The sequence below is a fragment of the Cyrtonyx montezumae genome, unplaced genomic scaffold, assembly GCF_038088225.1.
Source record: "Cyrtonyx montezumae isolate F1298 unplaced genomic scaffold, pur_monq_1.0 scaffold_3, whole genome shotgun sequence".
Taxonomy (NCBI): domain Eukaryota; kingdom Metazoa; phylum Chordata; class Aves; order Galliformes; family Odontophoridae; genus Cyrtonyx; species Cyrtonyx montezumae.
In genome coordinates this window covers 90,362,956-90,383,585 of record NW_027072034.1, presented here as the reverse complement: position 1 = coordinate 90,383,585, position 20,630 = coordinate 90,362,956, and the positions used below count along the sequence as shown (strand labels likewise).

General features: G+C 38.9%; 1 protein-coding gene across 1 annotated transcript; it reads left to right on the top strand.

Moving 5' to 3' along the window:
- The first annotated feature begins 11,188 nt into the window (after positions 1–11,188).
- On the top strand, positions 11,189–19,717 carry KLHL42 (kelch like family member 42). The gene is made up of 3 exons (XM_065742299.1): positions 11,189–12,077; positions 16,688–16,881; positions 19,095–19,717. The coding sequence occupies exons 1-3, from the start codon at positions 11,209–11,211 to the stop codon at positions 19,535–19,537; spliced, it is 1,506 nt and encodes a 501-aa protein (XP_065598371.1). The 5' UTR covers positions 11,189–11,208; the 3' UTR covers positions 19,538–19,717.
- The last annotated feature ends 913 nt before the right edge of the window (positions 19,718–20,630 follow it).

The window sequence follows — 20,630 nt, the reverse complement described above, 5'->3', positions numbered from 1 at the left end:
TTTCTAGGAGATCCCTGTATTTTTGGAACTGGGGAGCCCAGAACCTGACACAGTATTGCAGATGTAGCCTCACTGTGGCTGAGTAGAGAGGGAGGATCACCTCTTTTGACCTGCTTGCCTTACTCTTTTTAATGCAGCCCAGGATGCAATTGGCCTTCTTGGCTACAAGGGAAAGCTTGGCTTGTGGCCAGCCTGTTACCCACCAGATCCTTCTCTGCAGAGCTCCTTGCCAGTAGGTCATCCATTAACCTGTACTGATGCATGTGGTTACTTCTCCCCAGGTGCAGGACTTTATACTTGCTTTTGTTGAACCTTATCAGTTTCCTCTCCATCCAACTCTTCAATCTGTCCAGGTCCTGCTGAATGACAGCACAGCCTTCTGGAATGTCAGACACTCCTCCCAGCTTTGTATAATCAGCAAACTTGCTGAGGGTGGACTCTATCCAATCATCTAGATTGCTGATTAACACAATTGGACCCAGCATTGACTCCTAGGGAACACTGCTTGTTATAGGCCTCCAGATATACTATGCCACTGATCACAACTCTATGAGCTCTGCCAGTCAGCTAGTTCTCAACCCTCCTCACCATCCACCCATCTATCCTGTACTTTCTAAGCTTCATTACAAGGATGCTGTGAGAGACAGTGTCAAAGGCCTTACTGAAGTCAAAGCACACAACATCCACTGCTCTCCCCCTCATCTATCCAGCAAGTAATGACATCGTAGAGGTCTATCAGGCTGGTCAAGCACAATTTCCACTTGTTGAATCCATACTCCTGAAAACCTTATTTTCCAGGAGTAAAAACTGGAAAAAACTCCAAAAACTTTGGAGATGGTATACAGAACAAGTTCCATTACCTTTTCAGGGACAGAGGTGAAGCACACTGGCCTGTAGTTTCCCAGATTGTCCTCTACATTTGTCTCCAGACTAGGGAAGTAATTGCAGTCCTACCACACATGTCTTCCACACATTTAAAAATACTGAATGGTTTGCATGGTCAAAATAACATGTAACATATAACATGTCTATAGTAACTAAAAATGCAGGCTAAAACTCCAGCTTACTGGAGTATATTCTAAGAAGTACTGACTTCTGAGAGTATTTATCTATTGACTTTATAGTTATCAGGTGGTTCAATCTTAATTGATAAGGGACTATATAAAAAATAGTTAAGCTATCTTGTGATGGATGACTTAAGTAGGTTTCATAATAGCAGGTAACCGAGTCAGGAATCTTATCACTGCTCACTGATATCTAGGAGGCAGGTATCAAAAGGATGGGCCCAAGATCTTCTCAGAGGTGCTCAGCAACAGGTCAGGAGCAACAGGGACAAACTGGAACACAGTAAGTTCCGTACGAACATGAGGAAAAGCTTCCTTACTTTAAGAATGACAGAGCACTGCATAAGCTGCCCAGAGAGGCTGTGGAGTCTCCTTTTCTGAAGATCTTCAAAGCCCACCTGGATGCTTTCCTGTGTAACCTGCTGTTGGGAACCTGCTTTAGCAGGGAATTTGGAATAGGTGATGTCTAGAGGTCCCTTCCAGCTCCTGCAGATCTGCAATTCAGTGTGATTCTGTAATTTTTCTGCTTATGTTAAAGCTTGGAAGAAGCCTGTGAAAGTGCAAGAAAGAAAGTACAGACAGCATATAGGAAGGCAACTTTTCAAGCACCTGGTCTGAAACCAGAAAGTCCTGTGTGTATTGTTTCTTAAAAGGATGCAGTCTGATCTCTGATTCCCACTGCTGTATGCAACAGAGCATGCAGAAAGGATTTAAAATAATACAATACATGTCTTCATATACACTCAGTGGGCCATTTAGAGATGCTGAGAGACTTAGGTATAAATACAGTTGTCTGCCATAAAGATAATGTGTGGAACAGACAACAGTGTTTTATACTGGAATTCTTTTCCTCAAGATTAGGATCAGTGAATTCCCTCAGTTCCATGTAAACTATAGACTTATGATATGGATAGAGAGCTTCAGAATCATTTTAACTCTTCAGGCAATGGAGCTCAGCATTGGCTAACTCCTGTTGCTCCAATTGCAAGATCAAACCATTTCTTCAGCTAAAATACTATGATCATAATATATATGTAGGTCACCCCGAAAGTTATGCCTCCTATTTATTTCTATGGAAACTACAACAAATACTAAGTGAATAATAACACCGCTTCAGCAAATTTTCAGCTACAGAATACTATCTTTCAACATAGTAAGCACTATGCATATTAACTATGCATTTTCACCAGTGATGAACAAGAGCCAGCATGCTTTGCTGGTAATAATCTGCACCAGCAGAGGTGACCCACTGGCACTGTTATAGTGCCACACACCACTCAACATCTCACTGTGCTCACATCCACTGTTCGGTCTCCATAAACATTCAGCAAATGCTGATGAATGCCAATGGGCGCCATTTTTTCACATGGAGAAATTCAGTGACAGTTTTGCTTCATACACATTTCCATATCAGAGATCATTTTGTGAGACTGCCTCTCTGCTGCCTTCTGTTGCAAGGCAACAACATGTAAATGAATATTGGCGGGAAGGTTTAGCCTCTACTGCCATACCACCAACATCCACCTCCAATGTTATGGACCAATAATAAAATAGGAGACATCACTTTCTGAATAGCCTTCATATTACTATGCTTTCATACAGATTGTATGTCTGTTGTGAGAGCATTGTTTAAATTATTAAAAGGAGCCTACATAAGTAATTATTTAAGCATCTGTGCTGAAAATAAGCTTTTGGTATTTCTGTTATTTTACTTTTTATTTATTTATTTATTTATTTAGTAGTCTGTTGTGCACTACTTTTGTTTTTATCTCTGCCTGAACATCACTATTTAATTCTGTTCTGCTATCTGCTTCAAGCAGCCTTTATTCTTTTGCATTACTCGTAATTCTTTCTCCCTTCTCTATTTCCGAATACATTATGAGAGCAGGAACAGATGCACAAAAACACTTAGTTTAAAGAATTATACAGATATTGAAATAAATGAATAAATGATGCAGACAATTTCCTTTGAACACTGAAAAGATTTGTCTGTTAAAGTTTAGAGTCTTCTGCCAGCTTGCCCATAATTGCACTTCCACTTTAGGATGGAAAATGCATATTTAATACTGAAATTTAATTAAAACTTCTTGCAAAAAGGAGGTATCTGAATCTTACCTGCAAACCAGTATCCAACTGTTCCATGTGCTCTGCAATGAGGAATCAAGAGACTTTTGCTGTTAGTAGGGAGTCTCTGACTGGTATCAAGCTAGCACTTCATGCTATTTGTAATTCTTTTCGCCGTTCTTCTCAAATTTCATCCTGGAAAACAAACTGACATTACCTGTTTTCTGTAAGAACACAGATGTATTTGCAGATCTTTCATTAAAAGAGATATAAGTGTACCTGGAACAAAGGAAAAGAATGATATTTTTTGTTGTAAACAGAAACAGTACCTGAAAAGTTCCACCTGGGCTGGCACGAATAGTGGCACAATCCAAAAGCTTACTAGTACAAAGGATTCATCAGGCATTAACTCTTTTTTTGCCAGATTTAAATAAAAGCAGACACCTTTTCCACCTATAGTTTCAAATATCTGTCTCTCTTTCCCAGCCAATACTAGGGCCTTTCTTGGAAAGTTTCCTGTTTTCTTCTCTGTCAGTGGTGGTTAAACCAGACGTGAATGAGAGATGGATGCATCCACTTTGTAGACGCAGGCTAGACAAGACAGAACAGGTGTGCCTCATGTCTGGGCCTATTCTGTACCAAGGAGGAGAGGAAACAGATACTCTTAATGCCCGTGCAGCCAAGAATTACTCCTTGATGCTGCCATGTTGATACACAAGTACATAAATTATTCTTGCAAACAAAGACCCAGCCTGTTTTGGGCTTAAGAACTGAACACTGCTAAATATATAAAGGAGTATATATTAGGAGAATATTAAAGGAGAATATTCTCTACTGCAGTTGAAGTCATGCACATTAGCCTAAACTATGGGTATCCAATTTTTGTCTTGCCTGGGCTGCACTGAGTAAAGAGGAATTGTCTTGGGCCACATATATGTATGTTGCTCCAAAGGTAACGTCTCCTATTTATTTCCATGCAAATGATAACAGATACAAAGAGCACAATAATGCTGTTTGATAAAGAAAACTCTAATCTACAAAACACTATTTTTCAACATAATTGAAAAATACCACCATTATCTATGTTTTTTAGCCAGTGATGAACAAGAGCCAACATACTCTGTAAAAATCTACCAGCAGGGGTGACCTACTGTTGCTCACTCCACTGCTGAAATGCACCACCCACCTCCTCACTGTGCTAACATCCACTATTAGGTGTTTATATATATTTACATATACTCAGCAGGTATTGATGAAAATCAGTGGGTGCAATTTTTTCTGCACAGAGGAATTCAATTCTACACCTTTGCTTCATACTCATGTCAGATGCCATTTTATCATTGCCTCTCTGCTGCCATCTGTCACACAGCAACAAAATGCAATGAAATATTGTTGGAAAGGTTCATCCTCTACTGCCATCCCACCAAAATCAATCTCTGATTCCCACATAAGTTAGGATGTTACTTTCTGAGCAGCTCTCATAAAGTATATAATATAGTTGGCATACATAAAGCAACAAAACTTATTTTAACTTTTAATTTAGTTTATTAAAGCATATGCGGAAGAGAGCAACAAAACTGAAAAAAAAGAAGGATATTTGACCTTGTTTTTGTGAAACTAACATACCAGTCTGATTCAATGGCTACAATTCTTTTTAAGTTCTCAAGCTGTTCAGTAGGGATTTATGATGAAATTTTACTCTTTCTGTGCTTCATTCCTGAAAACAGTTGTTCACAAATGTATGTACTGCTAAAAAGCGTTATCATGAATAAGGCGTGACTATGAAATGAGGGATATTTCTGTCTGGTAAGAGACATCTTACAAAAGTCTGGTAGACATGATCAAATTTTTTACTATAATTTTATACATTCAATTTGAAGATCTGCAGATAGCGTATTTATGTTGACTGAAAATGGAGCTGCAAACAGATGACTTTTTTGCAGTCCTGGAACTTTTTCTCAAATTCTTGTATCAAAATGGAAAGCACAGTTGCATGTACTTTTGCAGCACAGAACTGTGTTCAGCCAGTGTCTCAAAATCCATAAACTTATCTACCATCATTTGAACTGGCGCTGCACTGAGGTCTGTGCCCACGTTTCAGCCCAGATGGGGTTAACAGCACACTGATGTGTGGTTGGTGCTCAGGAGCTGGCCAGGTCCACTCAGTGTTGCAGAGCTGCAGCCATTATGGCTGAGAACATGGTGGGCCACACTACAAGTTGTGCAGTGCTGCACACAGCCCGCTGATTGGACATGCCTGCCTCATTCATCTGTGTTATAAGCTGATACAGCTGCTGAAAGTTAGTAATTGCCAGCTGAGAAGCAAGACTGAAATCTTCCTCTCATTTAACTTAAGTATGTACACGTTTTTTATTTTACTACAGCAGTGATAAGACCACAGTATTATCTAAGGCCAAGTATTTTGATATTGCCAGAATATATCACTGCAACTCTTGAAGTATAAAAGTCGTAGGAGTTGTTGATGTATCATGAAATAATGAAATATAAATACTTTGACACAAATATAAAATCACTCTGACATTATTGGATAACACCGTTTTTACATTCAATTTGTCTTGAAATCAAAACATACCTGTGAAGTGTTTTAAGTAAAAAAAAAAAAAAAAAAAAGCACTAAATTTCTTGAGATAACTTTTGTCAAAAACAACTATTAGCAATCAGATTTTGGTTCAGAACAATGTATTGACTTTTAATAAATCTAAATTTCTCCAAATCTTGGGATAGTTGGATTCAAGACCCCAATTCAAACACATTTCTCTACATGGTAAAAAGAGGTAAAACTTTACCATTTCTATCCTCAATACACTGTGGGGAAAAAAAAAAAAAAAACCAGAAAAAAAAACATATTTTAAACATTGTTTCCAAGGGGCTGCCAGATCCTAATATTCTTTCAGAGCTTAGCCTCAAACTAATTCTGGTAAAGCTTCAATATGAAAACTGCAGTTTTTGGTGTTCAAACGAAAAGTAACACAAAGCTTAGAGATTATACAAATATAAATCTACTAGCATACATATAAACTTGAGCCAAGGTTTAGAATAAAACGGCACAATGTTTAGCAAACTTTCTAATGTCTGTTGAATATTTATTTATGTCAGAACATAAAACTAATTAAAAGGGATGGAGTTTCAATACTGTAAAATATTTTATACTGCGGGATGCTCAGATTCTGCTTCCATGCAGAATACTATTTATCTAACCCAGTTGTTTTGCACTCAAATTTGGTTCCATCTGTCTACAATGAGGATTTAATTGTGTGTGATGTTTTAAAAGCTCCCAGTTTACTCCCCAGACCTCGATGCAATACACCAGATGTTGCTTCACTAGACAGTGCTATGCAAGAAAATTCTGGCCTGGACATGCCCAATGTATTTGTTCAAAGAAACTAACTAGCATTTTAACTATTTATAAACTCCTACAAGCTTTTTTTCAATACAATTACAAAATATTTGTGTCGCAAGCAATAAATAAATAAATATTAAATAGTACATTCAGAGCAGAAAAAAATTAAACAGAAAAGAATAGGGAATAAAATCAACATGTGCTATTAAAATGAGTGTGAGGTGTTTTTTTTTCCTTAATAATATTGTTAATGGAATTGTATAAGTGTTTTTTTTTTTGCTACAAATCTGAAAAAAATAAACACCTTTGTTTAGCAGTTCATCCTTCACAAATAACAAAGATCCCAGTTGAAACAAAATTATGCTCCAGTCAGATTCTCTTAGAAATGCCAAGATACTTTAAAACAGTGATAATTTTAATGCTGAAATAATGCAGGATATTTCCTATGTTCCACAGATGCTTATTTTCAATCCTATGACAAGGAAAATACTAAAAAATGGCAACAGATTGTGAGCCATTTCCAAAGACTAATTCCTCTCCTGAGTAATTCTACTATTTCTTAATATACAATTCCCTGGCAATACAGGACAATTCCCTGGCATCTTAGAGGGAAAAATGTAGCACTTTACATTAGGTAGCATTTATGCTTTAAACAACCCCTGATTCCAACTCACACTTCAGACTGACATGGGTGAAAGGAATTCATATTTTACTTTGTTGGGTTTTTTTGCCCTCTTCATGGCTTGGTCCTTAAAGCAATCAGGTTGATGTTTCTTACTAATTCCTATGTATCACCCAGTGTCTCTGTTAAATCAAGGTTTGCTTAAAACATATACAAAACAGTACAGTTTTCCTCTAGACACTTTACTGGTGTTTTCCACTGCTGCAGACTTTTTGTGCAATTTTGGGCTAGACCCACAAAAAAATCATAGAATGACATGGATTAGAAGGGACCTCAATGATCATCAAATTCCAACTGCCCCCTGCCACAGGCAGGGTTGCCAACCGCTAGATCAAGTACTAATTCAGATTGCCCAGGCCTGCCTCCAGATTGGCCTCAAACATCTCCATAGATGAGGCATCCACAGTGCCTCTGGGCAGCCTGTTTCAGCACCTCATCACCCCTCCATAGAAAACTGCCCCCTGACATCTAATCTTAATCTTCCCTTCTTTAGTTTAAAATGATTCACCCTTGTCCAATCACTATCTACTCCTGTAAAAACTTGATGTTCTTATTTATAATCTCCCTTTAAATACTGGAAGGCCATAGTAAGATCTCCCCACATTCTTCTTGAACAAGCCTAGTTCCCTCAGCCTGTCTTCATAGGAGAAGTGCTTCAGCTCTTTGATCACCTTCATTGCCCTCCACTGAAGCATCCCCAAGAGCTCCACATCTTCCCTTGTGCTGGGGGCCCCAGACCTTGATGCAGTACACCATATGTTGCTTCACAAATGCAAAACAGAGAGGGACTCTCACTCTCTCAATCACCTTAGGCTGTATTTCATGCATATGTAAACAAAGTTTTCTGTGAAGAAAAGCATTTGTCATTCTGATTCTCTAACTTACTTCAGTTGCTGGTACTTCGTTGAGACATCACAGAGAAACGGACTGGAGACTTATCCAGCTTGCCACACAAAATCAAGTAATTTGCTGAGGAAAAACAAGTAGCCATAATCTTACTAAGTACATTGAAGCAGTGTTAAATACCTGAAGAGACTCAAAAGTTTAAGCAGGCTACAGTCTAAGCAGACAGAGCAGATGTGTACTGGCCTTATAGCTGTCCTGCGCCCCCACGCCCTCTGTGAATGTTTAAAACAGGGAGCCATGCACAAGTATTGCTTCTCTGTTGTTATCTCTGTCTTTGCTTTGTTTTGATTTGTAGCAGCAATTCCTCCTAACTCTCTTTCCTTACTTTTGCTACGCTAGGAAAGTCAGAGACTGTAAGAATGTATGCCCAGGCACAGTCAGGATCAGAAGCTTAGTTATTCCGTATCATGGTTGAATGACCTGTTACAATGGCTGCTGTGTAAAGGAGCTTCTTCCATTTCTGCATATTTCTAATAGAAAGGAGTGATCTTTTTTCAGCCCTGGAAACAATTTAGGCATTAAGTAAAGGAGAACAGATTAGGTACTGTACACAAGAAAAAGTTCCTGGCTTGTGAATGCCAAGCAGTAATGGCCGTCTCATCTCCAGAGTGAGAGCCCTTACAGAGCATTTCTGGTACCTTCCTTTTTCATTTACTGGCGCATGAGCATTATTTTTTTATAGAAATAAATTTGTCTCTTACACACTGTAGACAGATACCTGAAGTATCTAAAACAAGCTAGAAAATTTCACTCCAGAAGTCCAAATCCAAAAGCTTGGTATTAAAAAGCTAAACATAATTAACCTTGTCTTCCTCTCTGTGTAAAAGCCTTGTTCTTTAGGACATGTTCTTTTTACACACACTTGTTTAAAATTTACCATGATACAAATTTGTTTTCACATTGTTCCATGCTTCAACATGTTTTTAAAGAGTTACAGATCGTCTTTCATATTTGTTTCAAAGATCATGCAAGTTTTTATAATTATCCAATACCACAGTACAGCTGTGGGCTGGGAGACAGATTAAATTGTGTGTACAAATAAGAAACAAAAAGGTAGTCCTTACCCTGATGCAACTGCAGCGTTAGTGCCATGTAAGCACAGCATGCAGATTAATGTAGTAAGAGAGCAGTAGATCTACCCTGTCAGCATGCTCTGACTTAACACAATCGTCCAGACCTGAGTGGATAAAACATAAGTAGCTGAAAATCAGTCTATGAAAAAACACAGGTTGAGGAAACAGATTTAGGCTTTCTGCAAAAGTGGCTACTCAGTAAGGAGTGCATATGGCAGCTCCTGTGACGAGTGCTACAGAAATCAACACTCGAAAGTTTGTTGGTGGGAAGAAAATGTTCCTATCTATTAGTACATTACAGAACTGATGCAGTCTAATAAAAACCTTGTGAAATGTGAGGAAGGTGAGCTTGAAATCTCTGGCAGAGTACAGTACTCTGGTAGAGTACACAGGTCACAGGAAGACAATGAGGGAGCAACAGAAATATTCTATCTATAGTGCTGGTGTTAATACTTGGAGGGAACAGAACTTATCATAACTCACTACATGGAAAAAATCATTCACCAATTAGTAGCTAACTTGCCAGTACATCAAACATACGAGATTCCAAACCAGATGTCTAAAGATGGCAAACATACCAACATGTTGGCAGTCACACCGTATTCCAGTGGGAATCTTAATGTCCATAACAAGCATGAGCTCTCTGTAAACAATACAACAATGTGAAAGGTCTGGCTCTGGGAGTTAGCACAGCTAGGACCTTAGCTTGTTGTGCATGATATCATTGAAGCTGCTGAAACTGCTTTAGAACTAAAAGGATTTCATAACACAAAATGGGCCCTTTAAAGCACTTGCATCATCTACTTTGGAAGTGAGCTGGAAAACAAAAATGGAGAGAAAACTACACTCCCTCAACACATGCTTTTGTAAAAGTTGTCAGAAAATAACAAGTTAACTCTGAGACTGGCATTGATATCATCTGTATGGACTACAATAAAAAAGCTGCAGATATATAATATATATATATATATAAATTTCCATATGTATATATTCACGTGAGAGGCTTATTTCCCAAAGGAGACTCTAAAAAGAAAACAACTGTTTTTCTAAAACAAATAAAACAAACACAACACTCTCCAAAATCAATCAACCAATCAAAACCTGGACATTAAGATGAGTTCTATTAACTGGGGGAAATTAGCAGGAGAAGTAGGGATTTATCTGAAAACTACACAATCTGCAGTTAAGTGGAGCTGAATCACGTTAACATTGAAGGGGAAAAAATATTCTGTAGTCTGAGTGAAAATTAAAAAGGAGAGGGTGTTAAAGTCTTTATGTTGCATATTTTATAACAATTGTCATTTGTAAGAGTACGTATAACAGCATCATCTGTTTCAGTTTAAAAAAGAAAAACAAAACACTTCCATCGTGCTTCCATTATGCAGCAAATCCATCACCAGGGCAGCCACATTGAACATGAAGCTAGATGCTCACCTATTAACTCCACGGTTACTTACTTGTGCCAAATAAAATCAGGGTCCCATTACGTAGATTACTCTGATGAATAACATTTATTTCCTATTCCCGGAACTTAGTTAAAATACAAGAGAGAGTAGCAGAAAGGGTATTAGTATCTGTATATAGCAAATGGGGAGCTGGTACATGCACAAGAGGAAGAAGGAATCATAGTAGGAGTTATTGATCCCCGGTGCTAGACGTGAAAGACACTCCGTTTCGTTGTGTTCGTTACACGGAACGGCAGGGAACCGCGCTGCCGCCTCCCTCTAGCTGTTCAGGGTCACACACATTTCTTCCCACGTTCCAGAACATTCCCCGCTGCGGGACTTCACAGGGACATTTACGGCAGCGGGCTGGGGCCGCACCACCAGCCCAATTCGGGCAGCGCGAGGAGGAAGAAGAACTGGGCAGCCGCTCCCCACCCCCGCCACGCACCCTCAAACCGCCGCTAGGGCGGAACAAGACAGCCGAGCTCCGCAGCCTTCCCTTTTTAGGGCTTTTTTTTTTAACTTTTTTTTTTTTTTCCTCCCAGCTCGGCTCCTCCTACCCGGCAGCGATCCCCGGGGCAGGGGCGGAGCTGTCTGGGTCGCGAGGGTTGCGATGTCCTTTGCGGAGCGGCAGCGAATGGAAGAAGAGGAGGGGGAAGGGTCTGGGGCCGGCGGCGGGGAGGAAGTGGTTCAGATCCGTCTGGGGGACAAGTGCTACCCGGTGTGCAAGAGGAAGCTGATCGAGCAGAGCGACTATTTCCGAGCCCTGTACCGATCGGGCATGCGAGAGGCAGGGCAGGGTCAGGAGGAACAGCTGTTACGCGGCGGGCTGAGTGCGCTGGGATTAGAGCTGGTGCTGGACTTCATCAACACCTCCTGCATAGCTTGGCTGGAGCAGGAGGGTGAGGAGGAGCCCCCGCTGCTGGAGGAGCTGGTGGAGGCCGCCTCCTACCTGCAGGTCACTCCCTTACTGCGCCTTCTGCTGTCCCAGGTGCGGCTGGGCAACTGCCTGGAGCTGCACCACCTGGCCCAGGTCTACGGCCTGCAGGACCTGCACGATGCCTGCTTGGACTTCATGGCCTCCCATTACCACCAGGTGTTGCGCAGGCCTGATACCCACTGGCACCTCCACCTGCCCCATGCTCTCCAGCAGCACCTGAAGGAGAGGCGGATGAGAGGCACTGCCACTCTGGTGGCTATTGGGGACTTTGTGGGCACCTCATCCCTGGGCTGTCACCCACAAGCAGAGGCCCCGTGGTCCATGCTGAGGTACAATGAAGAAGCAGAGCAGTGGCTACCCCTGGCCAACAACCTCCCTCCAGATCTGGTGAAGGTGCGAGGCTACGGGTCAGCCATGCTGGACAACTACCTCTTCATCACTGGGGGGTACCGGATCACCACCAGTCAGGAGATCTCAGCTGCCCATTGTTACAACCCTTGTCTAAATGAGTGGAGTCAGCTGGCTTCAATGAACCAGAAGAGGTAACCTCTACTTCCTGATGTGCATGCCTGTCCCTGTCTGTTTTCAAAACAGAGCCTGCTGAGTCACTTGGAGTTGAATGGACACAACGTTACAAGAAATGATTCAGAGCTGTCTCTTGGACCATGTGATGGGAGGGACTGAAGTGCTTGGTAGTAGCATGGCAGCCTAAAGGCTTTGGCTTTGCTAGCAGTAGCCCCCCACCTGTGGCGCAGCCCTACAGCCTCTCTGTTTCTTGGTGGCCCCAGAGTGTGGCACAGGGAGCTGCTGTAGGAAGGGTGAGGAGAAGAAGCAAATGCAGATGATTAAGGCCACATCTCTGCAAAATTGGGAGCTAGGCACCAGCAGAGGACTGTGCTATTGACCTCTGCCAGATGCGGTCATTCACTTCTGTGTAAAGTTGTGGTGGGTTCCCATTTTTCTTTTAAATCATAGTGTTCTAGAAAGTCTATAAAGCCAGTCTCTCCAAACAGCTGTCAGTACTGATAGTTGAAATTCTTTTTAAAATAAAAACAAAAAAAACAAAAAACTCAAGAACAACAAAAGGTCTTTTTACTATTTTTTTATAAGTTTTAACTCCAGTACTCTGTAATAAGAAGTTTTACTAATCACAGTGAAGATGTTCAGTCTATCAGAGCTAGAGATTGCTGAAAAGTTTTTTTATTGGTTTGTACTCTTATAAAAATCCAAATATTTTGTAGGCCTGTGTTTTGGTGAAATCTTTACTGGAAAAATAGCAGGAAGGTTGTTAGAAATTTGTCAGTTCATGAGAATATTTGGACCTAGTTAGCGCTCAGCCTAAAAATTCTTCTGGAAAGGCACTACAGAATACCTCTATAAATTGTTTAGCTTTTGAGCACTGTGAATACCTCTCTTAGTGTGTATATTTCTTGCAGCCTGTTGGTAGTCTAGAGGCACCTTTGAGGACTGAGCTGTTTTGACAGGCCTGGCTTATGCAGTGTTGCCTCTCAAAATGGCTGAGAGCACACTGGCATCAGTAGAAAAGAATGACAGATCAAACCAATCAGTTTCTACTGTAGAAGTCCAATTTTGATCAAATTTTGAAGTTTGGTATTGGTTTGTGTTACATCCATAGCAAGGTAGAGATGTGAAATAATTGCAGCATGGAAATTGAGAGGGGTTTTAAAAATCCATTCTTAAGCCCCTTTTTTTTTTTCCACCATTCCCTCACTGTTCAAGTTCTAGATGAGCCTCATACTTCCACACTTTATCATTTTTCCTAGGATACATAGTCATTATATATGAAATAAATAAATGATTATTTTCTCCTTTTACTAGTGTTCTCATCTGCACTACCTTACTAACAGAGTCTTCAAGCCCACAACAACTGATGGCAAGGTGTTACTTCGCATGGGATTTCATGTTGGCAATTTATGCCAGAAAAGGAGCATGCAAATAGATATTTTGGAAGTAGTCAGAAGTCTTACATTTCAGTGGCAGGCTGAGACCAGCCTTCTTCTAGTCTGGGAAGGCAGCTAATGAGTATATGGCTCTGTGAATAATGAGTAGGGGAAGTTTTTTCCACTCAGCTAATACCATCTTAAAACTTTTTGTTGACTTCAACATCTTCATAGTTTCTGTTCTGAAGTTTAACTTTTTTTTAACCTAACATTTCAACTCTTTGGTGCCAGATGGACCAGAAAACAAAGCCATATTCCGACAAGAAGGGATAGGCACTGGCCAGCGCTAGGCCTAGTGCTTCTAAAGTACTTCAGATCCCCAAGTTTAGGTAACTCACATAACTGAGTGGAGCTACCGCCCACAGCTGAATTTGACAAATGCTTAAAGATCTGTTGTTTCCAAACTGTAGTCAATGGAACAGTTGTTAGTTGTGGAGAGCTGGCCGGTTGCTCCATGTTTGTTTTTGTTGTTTCCAGCAGCTTTGACACATTAAGATTGTAAAAAATACACTAAATATTTCCTAATATCCACTCTCCATAAATACACCTGCTGTTACTGATGTGGAAAGGTGAATGGGAGAAGTTTTTCATAATCTATTGAGCCGTTGTCTGAACATTCACATAAAGTGTGCTAATGGATACTTGTTGCAGTTTTGAGTGACATATCCCATAAATCTGAGATACTGATTTGTCATCCATTTTAATGAATGTTGGAAGTGGTTAAATGACTCAACCAGAAGTTAAAATTATTGGCTTACTAGAGAAGCAAGTGTCAATCAGGAAATGTGAAATCTTTTGTGGTTGGACACTCCATTCTTGTTTTTTTTTTTGTGCCTTCTATACCAGAACTTATAGCGTGTGCAAGTGCTACTCTGAAAGCAATGTCTCATATTTTGTTATGTTGGCCCGCAACATCAGAGGCAAATGTTGGTGGTATGGCAGTAGAGGTTGAACATTCCTGCTGATATGCCATTACATTTTGTTGCCACGTGGCAGTTGGCAGTAGGGGAGCAGTCTGACAGAGTGGCATCTGACATGGAAGTGCCTATGACACGATGGTGTGAAACTGAATTCTTCCACATGGAAGAAAAAGACACCACTTGACATTCATTAATGCTTACTGAACATATGGAGACCAAACAATGGATATTATCCCAGTGAGGCAGTGAGTGGTACATTTCAGCAGTGTTGTTAGCAGCAGTGTCACCTCTTTTGGCGCAGATTTTTATACATGCAGCATGCATGGTCCTGTTCATATGTCAAGTGCATAGTTAATGGTGGTGAGTGTATTGAAAAACAGTATTCGGTAGCTGAGAATTTGCTGTATCGTGTTATTGTGTTCTTTTCATCTGTTATAATTCCAAAGAAATAAGCAGGAGGCATTATTTTTGGAGCAGCTTCTATATTAAAGGTTACTAGAAGATTTTGTGTTAATAAATCTGCACAGATAATATTATATAATAAATATGCACAAATGTCTTTGTGCATATGAACTCATTTTATCTACAATCCTGTACCGTCTCCATCATAAACACAATGTTGTGGGCATTCTAATGTCAATTTTAGTATGCTTGGAAAATGAAGTTGTACTGTGGTTTGAGTTTTTGTTTTTTTGTTGTTGTTGGTTTGTTTGTTGTTCTTTTATATCTGCTAATTTATGGACTTTTTTTTTTTCTTGCATAAGTTTTACAAGAGATACTTAGAAAATAATAATGTTTTTCAAGTAATTATCCTTATTTCACACCCACTATTGATCACCATGTTTATTCTCTAGTATGGAAAACAATTGCTGTACAGAGGAGATGAACAGTGTGACCAAATTGTAAATGTCAGTTAAAAAAAAAAGTAAAATAAAAAGCAGTTAATTTCTTCAAAGGAGCATTTTAGTTTTCAAAGCTTTATCTGTGTGATTAGAACAAATTGATTCCAAGTGGAAACAATTTATTTTTTTTTACTGAATACATTTAATGAAAAGAAATTGTGGAACAGTCTGCAGATAGATAAGGTTCTTTTGTTGAAACAAAATCCTGCAGAGCTGTCTGGTGGTAAGTTTTTAATCTCGGATTCATGCAGAATAAAATTTTCTTTACAGCCCAGCAGGCCAATGCAATGCTAAAGCACCACTTCAGTTTTACAGTTATAATGCAATTTCCCATTTGTTTTTATGCTGATCCGTTGCACACCAATGACTTTCACACACTTAGTTAATCAGGATACTGTGTGGTAAAATCTCATAGATTTGGCTTGAAATGGGCAGTACAGAAGGAATAATCTTGCTTCGGTGATTGCATAGACTTGTAGGACTGTTTCTGAAGAGAGGGAGACCCTATTAGACCACATTCCATTGCCAGGAGGAATAGATTCAACTTCAGACCCTCCACACTTGTACTCTAATATTCACAGACTATTCATTTCTAAACAGCCTTAAAACTGTAAGATGTAAGGGTTCTTGTACTTCAGTAATTGGGAAGTTACCCTTTGTGATGTATAAAATATAACAACATAATTGAGTAGAATAAGAAATAAAAGAGCAGACCATTGTCTATGGAGTGCAGTGTATCTTGTTCAGCTGTGAATGGAACATTAAGTTACAGATGCATCTTGCTTCATTTGGATGGAGAGTACCTAAATTAATGCTAAATAAGGTACAGGAATTTCTCTTGTCTCTCTAATGTAGAATGTAATTCAGTGTGTACCTCTTTAAATTTCTATTTATTAAGGTTATTAAAGAAACCATGTAACAGACTAGGATGTGTACACATTGCTAGACTTGATAGTCTTGTTAGAAATTTCTGTAATTTTAACTGAAATAATCTCCTTGACTGTGCATGCATATTTTGTCTGTACTGAAGGTACTTCAGTAAAACCTAATAAAAATGAGACACCTACCAAATAGATGAATTAATTGAACAATTACAGCTCAAACTGCCATAGAGTGAAATCCAAAATAAAATATTAATCAGTCTGAGTATCAGCATCATTTATATCAGAATGTCACCAATGCTGTCCTGAATAATTAAAGTGTAATTATGGAATTTTGAACATGCACCGAAGACTTCAGATTCTTTAATTTATGAACTGGTACGAAGTGATGATGAATAAGTTGGCACTTTATTAGGAAGATGTTTCTTTCCTATGTTTTTCTGTACATTTATTTAACCTGTTTCAGTGCTGCAATCTTTGTCTTTCAGATCAAATTTTAAGCTGTTGGCTGTAAATGGAAAGCTCTATGCCATTGGTGGTCAATCACTTTCCAACGTGGAGTGTTATAACCCTGAAAATGACTGGTGGAATTTTGTAGCATCCATGCCAAATCCTCTTGCAGAATTCTCAGCTTGCGAGTGCAAGGGCAAGATCTATGTTATTGGAGGATACACTACACGAGGTAGAAAACTTTTCTTTATTTTTTATTTCCCCTCCCTTCCCCCTTCCTTATTTGTTTCTCAGGACCAGATCATTTTATTTTTCAGGAATATTTTCAGTTGATTTGATGAAAGAAAACCATGAAATGAAATAAAATTAGGTCTGTCATTCTGGCATCAGGTTGTGTCTTTTTTTTTTTTTTTCTTTCAGAACTTATACCTAGGGTCTCTAATTCTGCCTGCTGAACTTAGTCTCTTGAAAACTAGATAGTTGTCTGTAACTTCCCATATGATTAACTGGTATTTGGACCTGCAGCTCTGCTGTTCTGATGAAATAGACAAGTGGGTACTTCAGAATCAGATTTAGTCCTCTTCCTCTTAAATTTTGGTCATATGGTAGAAAGAAAGGCCTCAGCAGGTAGACCTTTGTGGAAAATTATTGAAAAGTCAGTCTATATCGTGTTTTTCATATATGTTGTAGTTCATATAAGTTATTGCAGGTTGTGCTTTTGTTTTTTTCCTCTTCATATATATATATAAAAGGGCTTTTTACTGAGAAAATGAGAGCTACATCACAACAGACTTCCATTTCAAATGCCTTGTCTCTTATTTTTTCCTTAGAAGGTTACTCCTAAGGTAGGATATAGAAACTTAATGTTTCTATGAACATTGGGATTCTTTTCCCCCTAGTGAGTCAGGTAATTGTTCATTTTTTTTTATAGGCAAAGATCTTTTATATGTGGAGTTTTGATTAGCATTTTTATACAGCATTGCAAATGTGTTTCCTATTTTTTTCTTTATTTAATGTGGATTAAGTGTACAGGAAAATGACACTGAGTAATAAGCAATGACCAAAAGTCATTACAGTGAGTCATTACAAAAGCCACGCTGCTGTGCACTTCATTTATGTCAGTTCAGTTATATTTATGGCTATCTATACCTGTGCTCTGACATAACTTTTTTAGTTTGTCACCATCTGCTGTTGCACTTGAGAGTTCATCTGGAGATCATCATGCAGAGTAGACTTGTAATATAGAGCAGATTTTATTGAAAGACCAAACTGGAGTCTGCAAGCCTGTTACCACTTGTCACTTGGGTTTGTATTTAAGCTCTGGTCTCCAGAAGTTGAAACTTAATTTACTAACTAAAAACTTATGTGCATTCTTTGTTTATTTAGTGAAGCTTTCACAGGGGAAGGATCTGCACCATAACACAGGGAGATAGTGTAACAGTTTCACAGAGTGACAGTGTTGCAAATAACCTGCATCCACTGAGTTGGAGCTGAAGCATAGATAGGGCTTCAGGTTTTCTTTATATCTCTTATTTAGTGCTGTTGCATGGATTTTCTGATGTTTAAATGAGTTTGACCTTGTGTATTTATCTCTTTATGAGGTACTGAACGTGTACTCTTAGGTCATCCATGCCACTTGCTGCAATGTAACTGGCTCTATGAATTTTATTCCCTGAAGTTTTGATTTGTGGAGTGAAATGCAAAGTTAAGCTTGGATGATAAATCATCACTTGACAGCCATTAAGGAAGCACACTGTGTTCATGATAATTCAATTTATCTGTGATCAACATTGAAAAACGAACATTGTGCAATTCACCTTTTCATAAAAAAATACCTTGCATGTATCAGAAACACAATTAAAATTATTAAGTAATAGGTAGGAATTATGCTGCTAAAATCTACATTCCCAGACCAATTGCATCATATCATAGAATCATAGAATGGCCTGGTTTGAAAAGGGCCTCGAAGATCATCTGTCTTCAACGCCCTGCAATGGGCAGAGTTGCCAACCACTAGACCAGGCTGCCCAGAGCCACATCCAGCCTTGCCTTGAATGCCTCTAGGGTTGGCGCATCAAGAACCTCTCTGGGCAACCTGTTCCAGTGTGTTACTTCTCTCTGAGTGGAAAACTTCCTCCTATCATCTGTCCTGAATCTCCCCTGCCTTTTATAGCTTAAAGCCATTCTCCCTTGTCCTATCACTATCAACCCATGTAAACAGTTTATCATTTAATAGGACAGGAGCACATTAATTGTTCCTGCTGTTCCTGAATAAAGTGTTCTAGGTGTATCATCAGGGCAAAAACTCAAAAGTTCTCAGCCATCAATATGTCCTTCCTATCTGCTATACTTTTGCACCATATGTAATAATGCCTAATAAAGTTCGTAGAAAGAATACTCCTCCATGAGTGCCATTTAGTTGTAACTCTCTCTTCTCTGTTTCAGATAGGAATATGAACATCTTGCAGTACTGTCCTACTTCTGATTCCTGGACCAACTTTGAACTCTGTGATGTCCATGTTCGTAAGCAACAGATGGTCTCTGTTGAAGAAACAATCTATCTAGTAGGAGGTTGTATTCATGAACTTGGACCAAACCAAAAATCCAGCCAAAGTGAGGATGTGTTAACTGTGCAGTCTTACAACATTGCTACCAAAGAATGGCTCTACCTCAAAGAGAACACATCGAAGTCAGGTCTTAACTTGACTTGCACTCTACACAATGATGGAGTTTATATATTGAGTAGGGATATTACTTTATCTACGAGTTTGGAGCACCGTGTTTTTCTGAAGTATAATATATTTACAGACAGTTGGGAATCACTAAGACGCTTTCCAGCCTTTGGACAAAACATGCTGATCTGTTCAATGTATTTGCCTGATTTGTGAGATGTGTAATGGCATCAGGTTTTTCTTTGCAGCTCATTAATCATTCTCAAAAGAAATATTACTCCAAGTAATTCCAGTTTCTGAATATAATGTAGTTGCGTAACATAGGCATAAAATACTGATCCTTTTCTGTTTTTTTTTAAGTCTCAAAATCCAATATTAAGAGAAATGGTTCTAGAAACAGTTTCATTTTCTTTTATTTTGTATTGAGTTTCACCAGATATTGTTTACAACTTAAACATAAATTTTTATGTTGGTAACCAGTGAAGGGTAGAGTTCCAAAGACAAAACTAATTATTCTCATTTTATTCTCCATCATTATAGAAAACATAGAAGTGATAGAGTGTACATGGTGATAATGAATATAATTCAATAAAATAAATAATATGTCTAAGAGAAATCACAAAAGGAATGATTCTTTAAAATATAATTTTCACACAAACTGTGTTCTGTCAAATGTATAGTGTTTAAAATTGCTTACACTCTTAACGTTATTTTCTCTTCTACAGTCACAAGTGAGAGTTTCAAGGGTGCCAGCAATTAGATATCACCAAAAACGTGTATTCCCCTGAATTATGTGTCATAGAATGCTTCACGAGAGACTGGAAACAATTACCTGGAGGCTGAAAGTTTCTGGCTGGATATGGCTGCTGTAATGGCAGTTAGCAGTATTTATGGTTGCCATTGTGATAGAGATAAAATACTGCAAATTCAAGTTGAGAAGTTTACTCATCTTGCAGAAGGTTTTCAATTTTAGTTATCCTGTTGTTTTCTCCAGTACTGAATATTAAAAATCAAATTATAGAAACAACCAGATGCTACGTTGTAGGAAGATATAAATGAGTACACACTGTGGTGATTCTGCATCAGGCGCTTGCTGCTTTTTAACAGTCATCTAGGGTGAAAGAGGAGGCTGAATCCCTTCTTAATGTGGGGGGGCTCATTTGTGTAAACAACTTCCTTACCAGTTTGCTAGTTAAAGTTGTTAGTTTCTCCATTAATTAACACAGATTAATACTGGTGGAGGAAATGATATCTATGAGTTGTAGCATTCTCTCACCTGGCAAATTAACTGTTAAGAACTCACATTTCC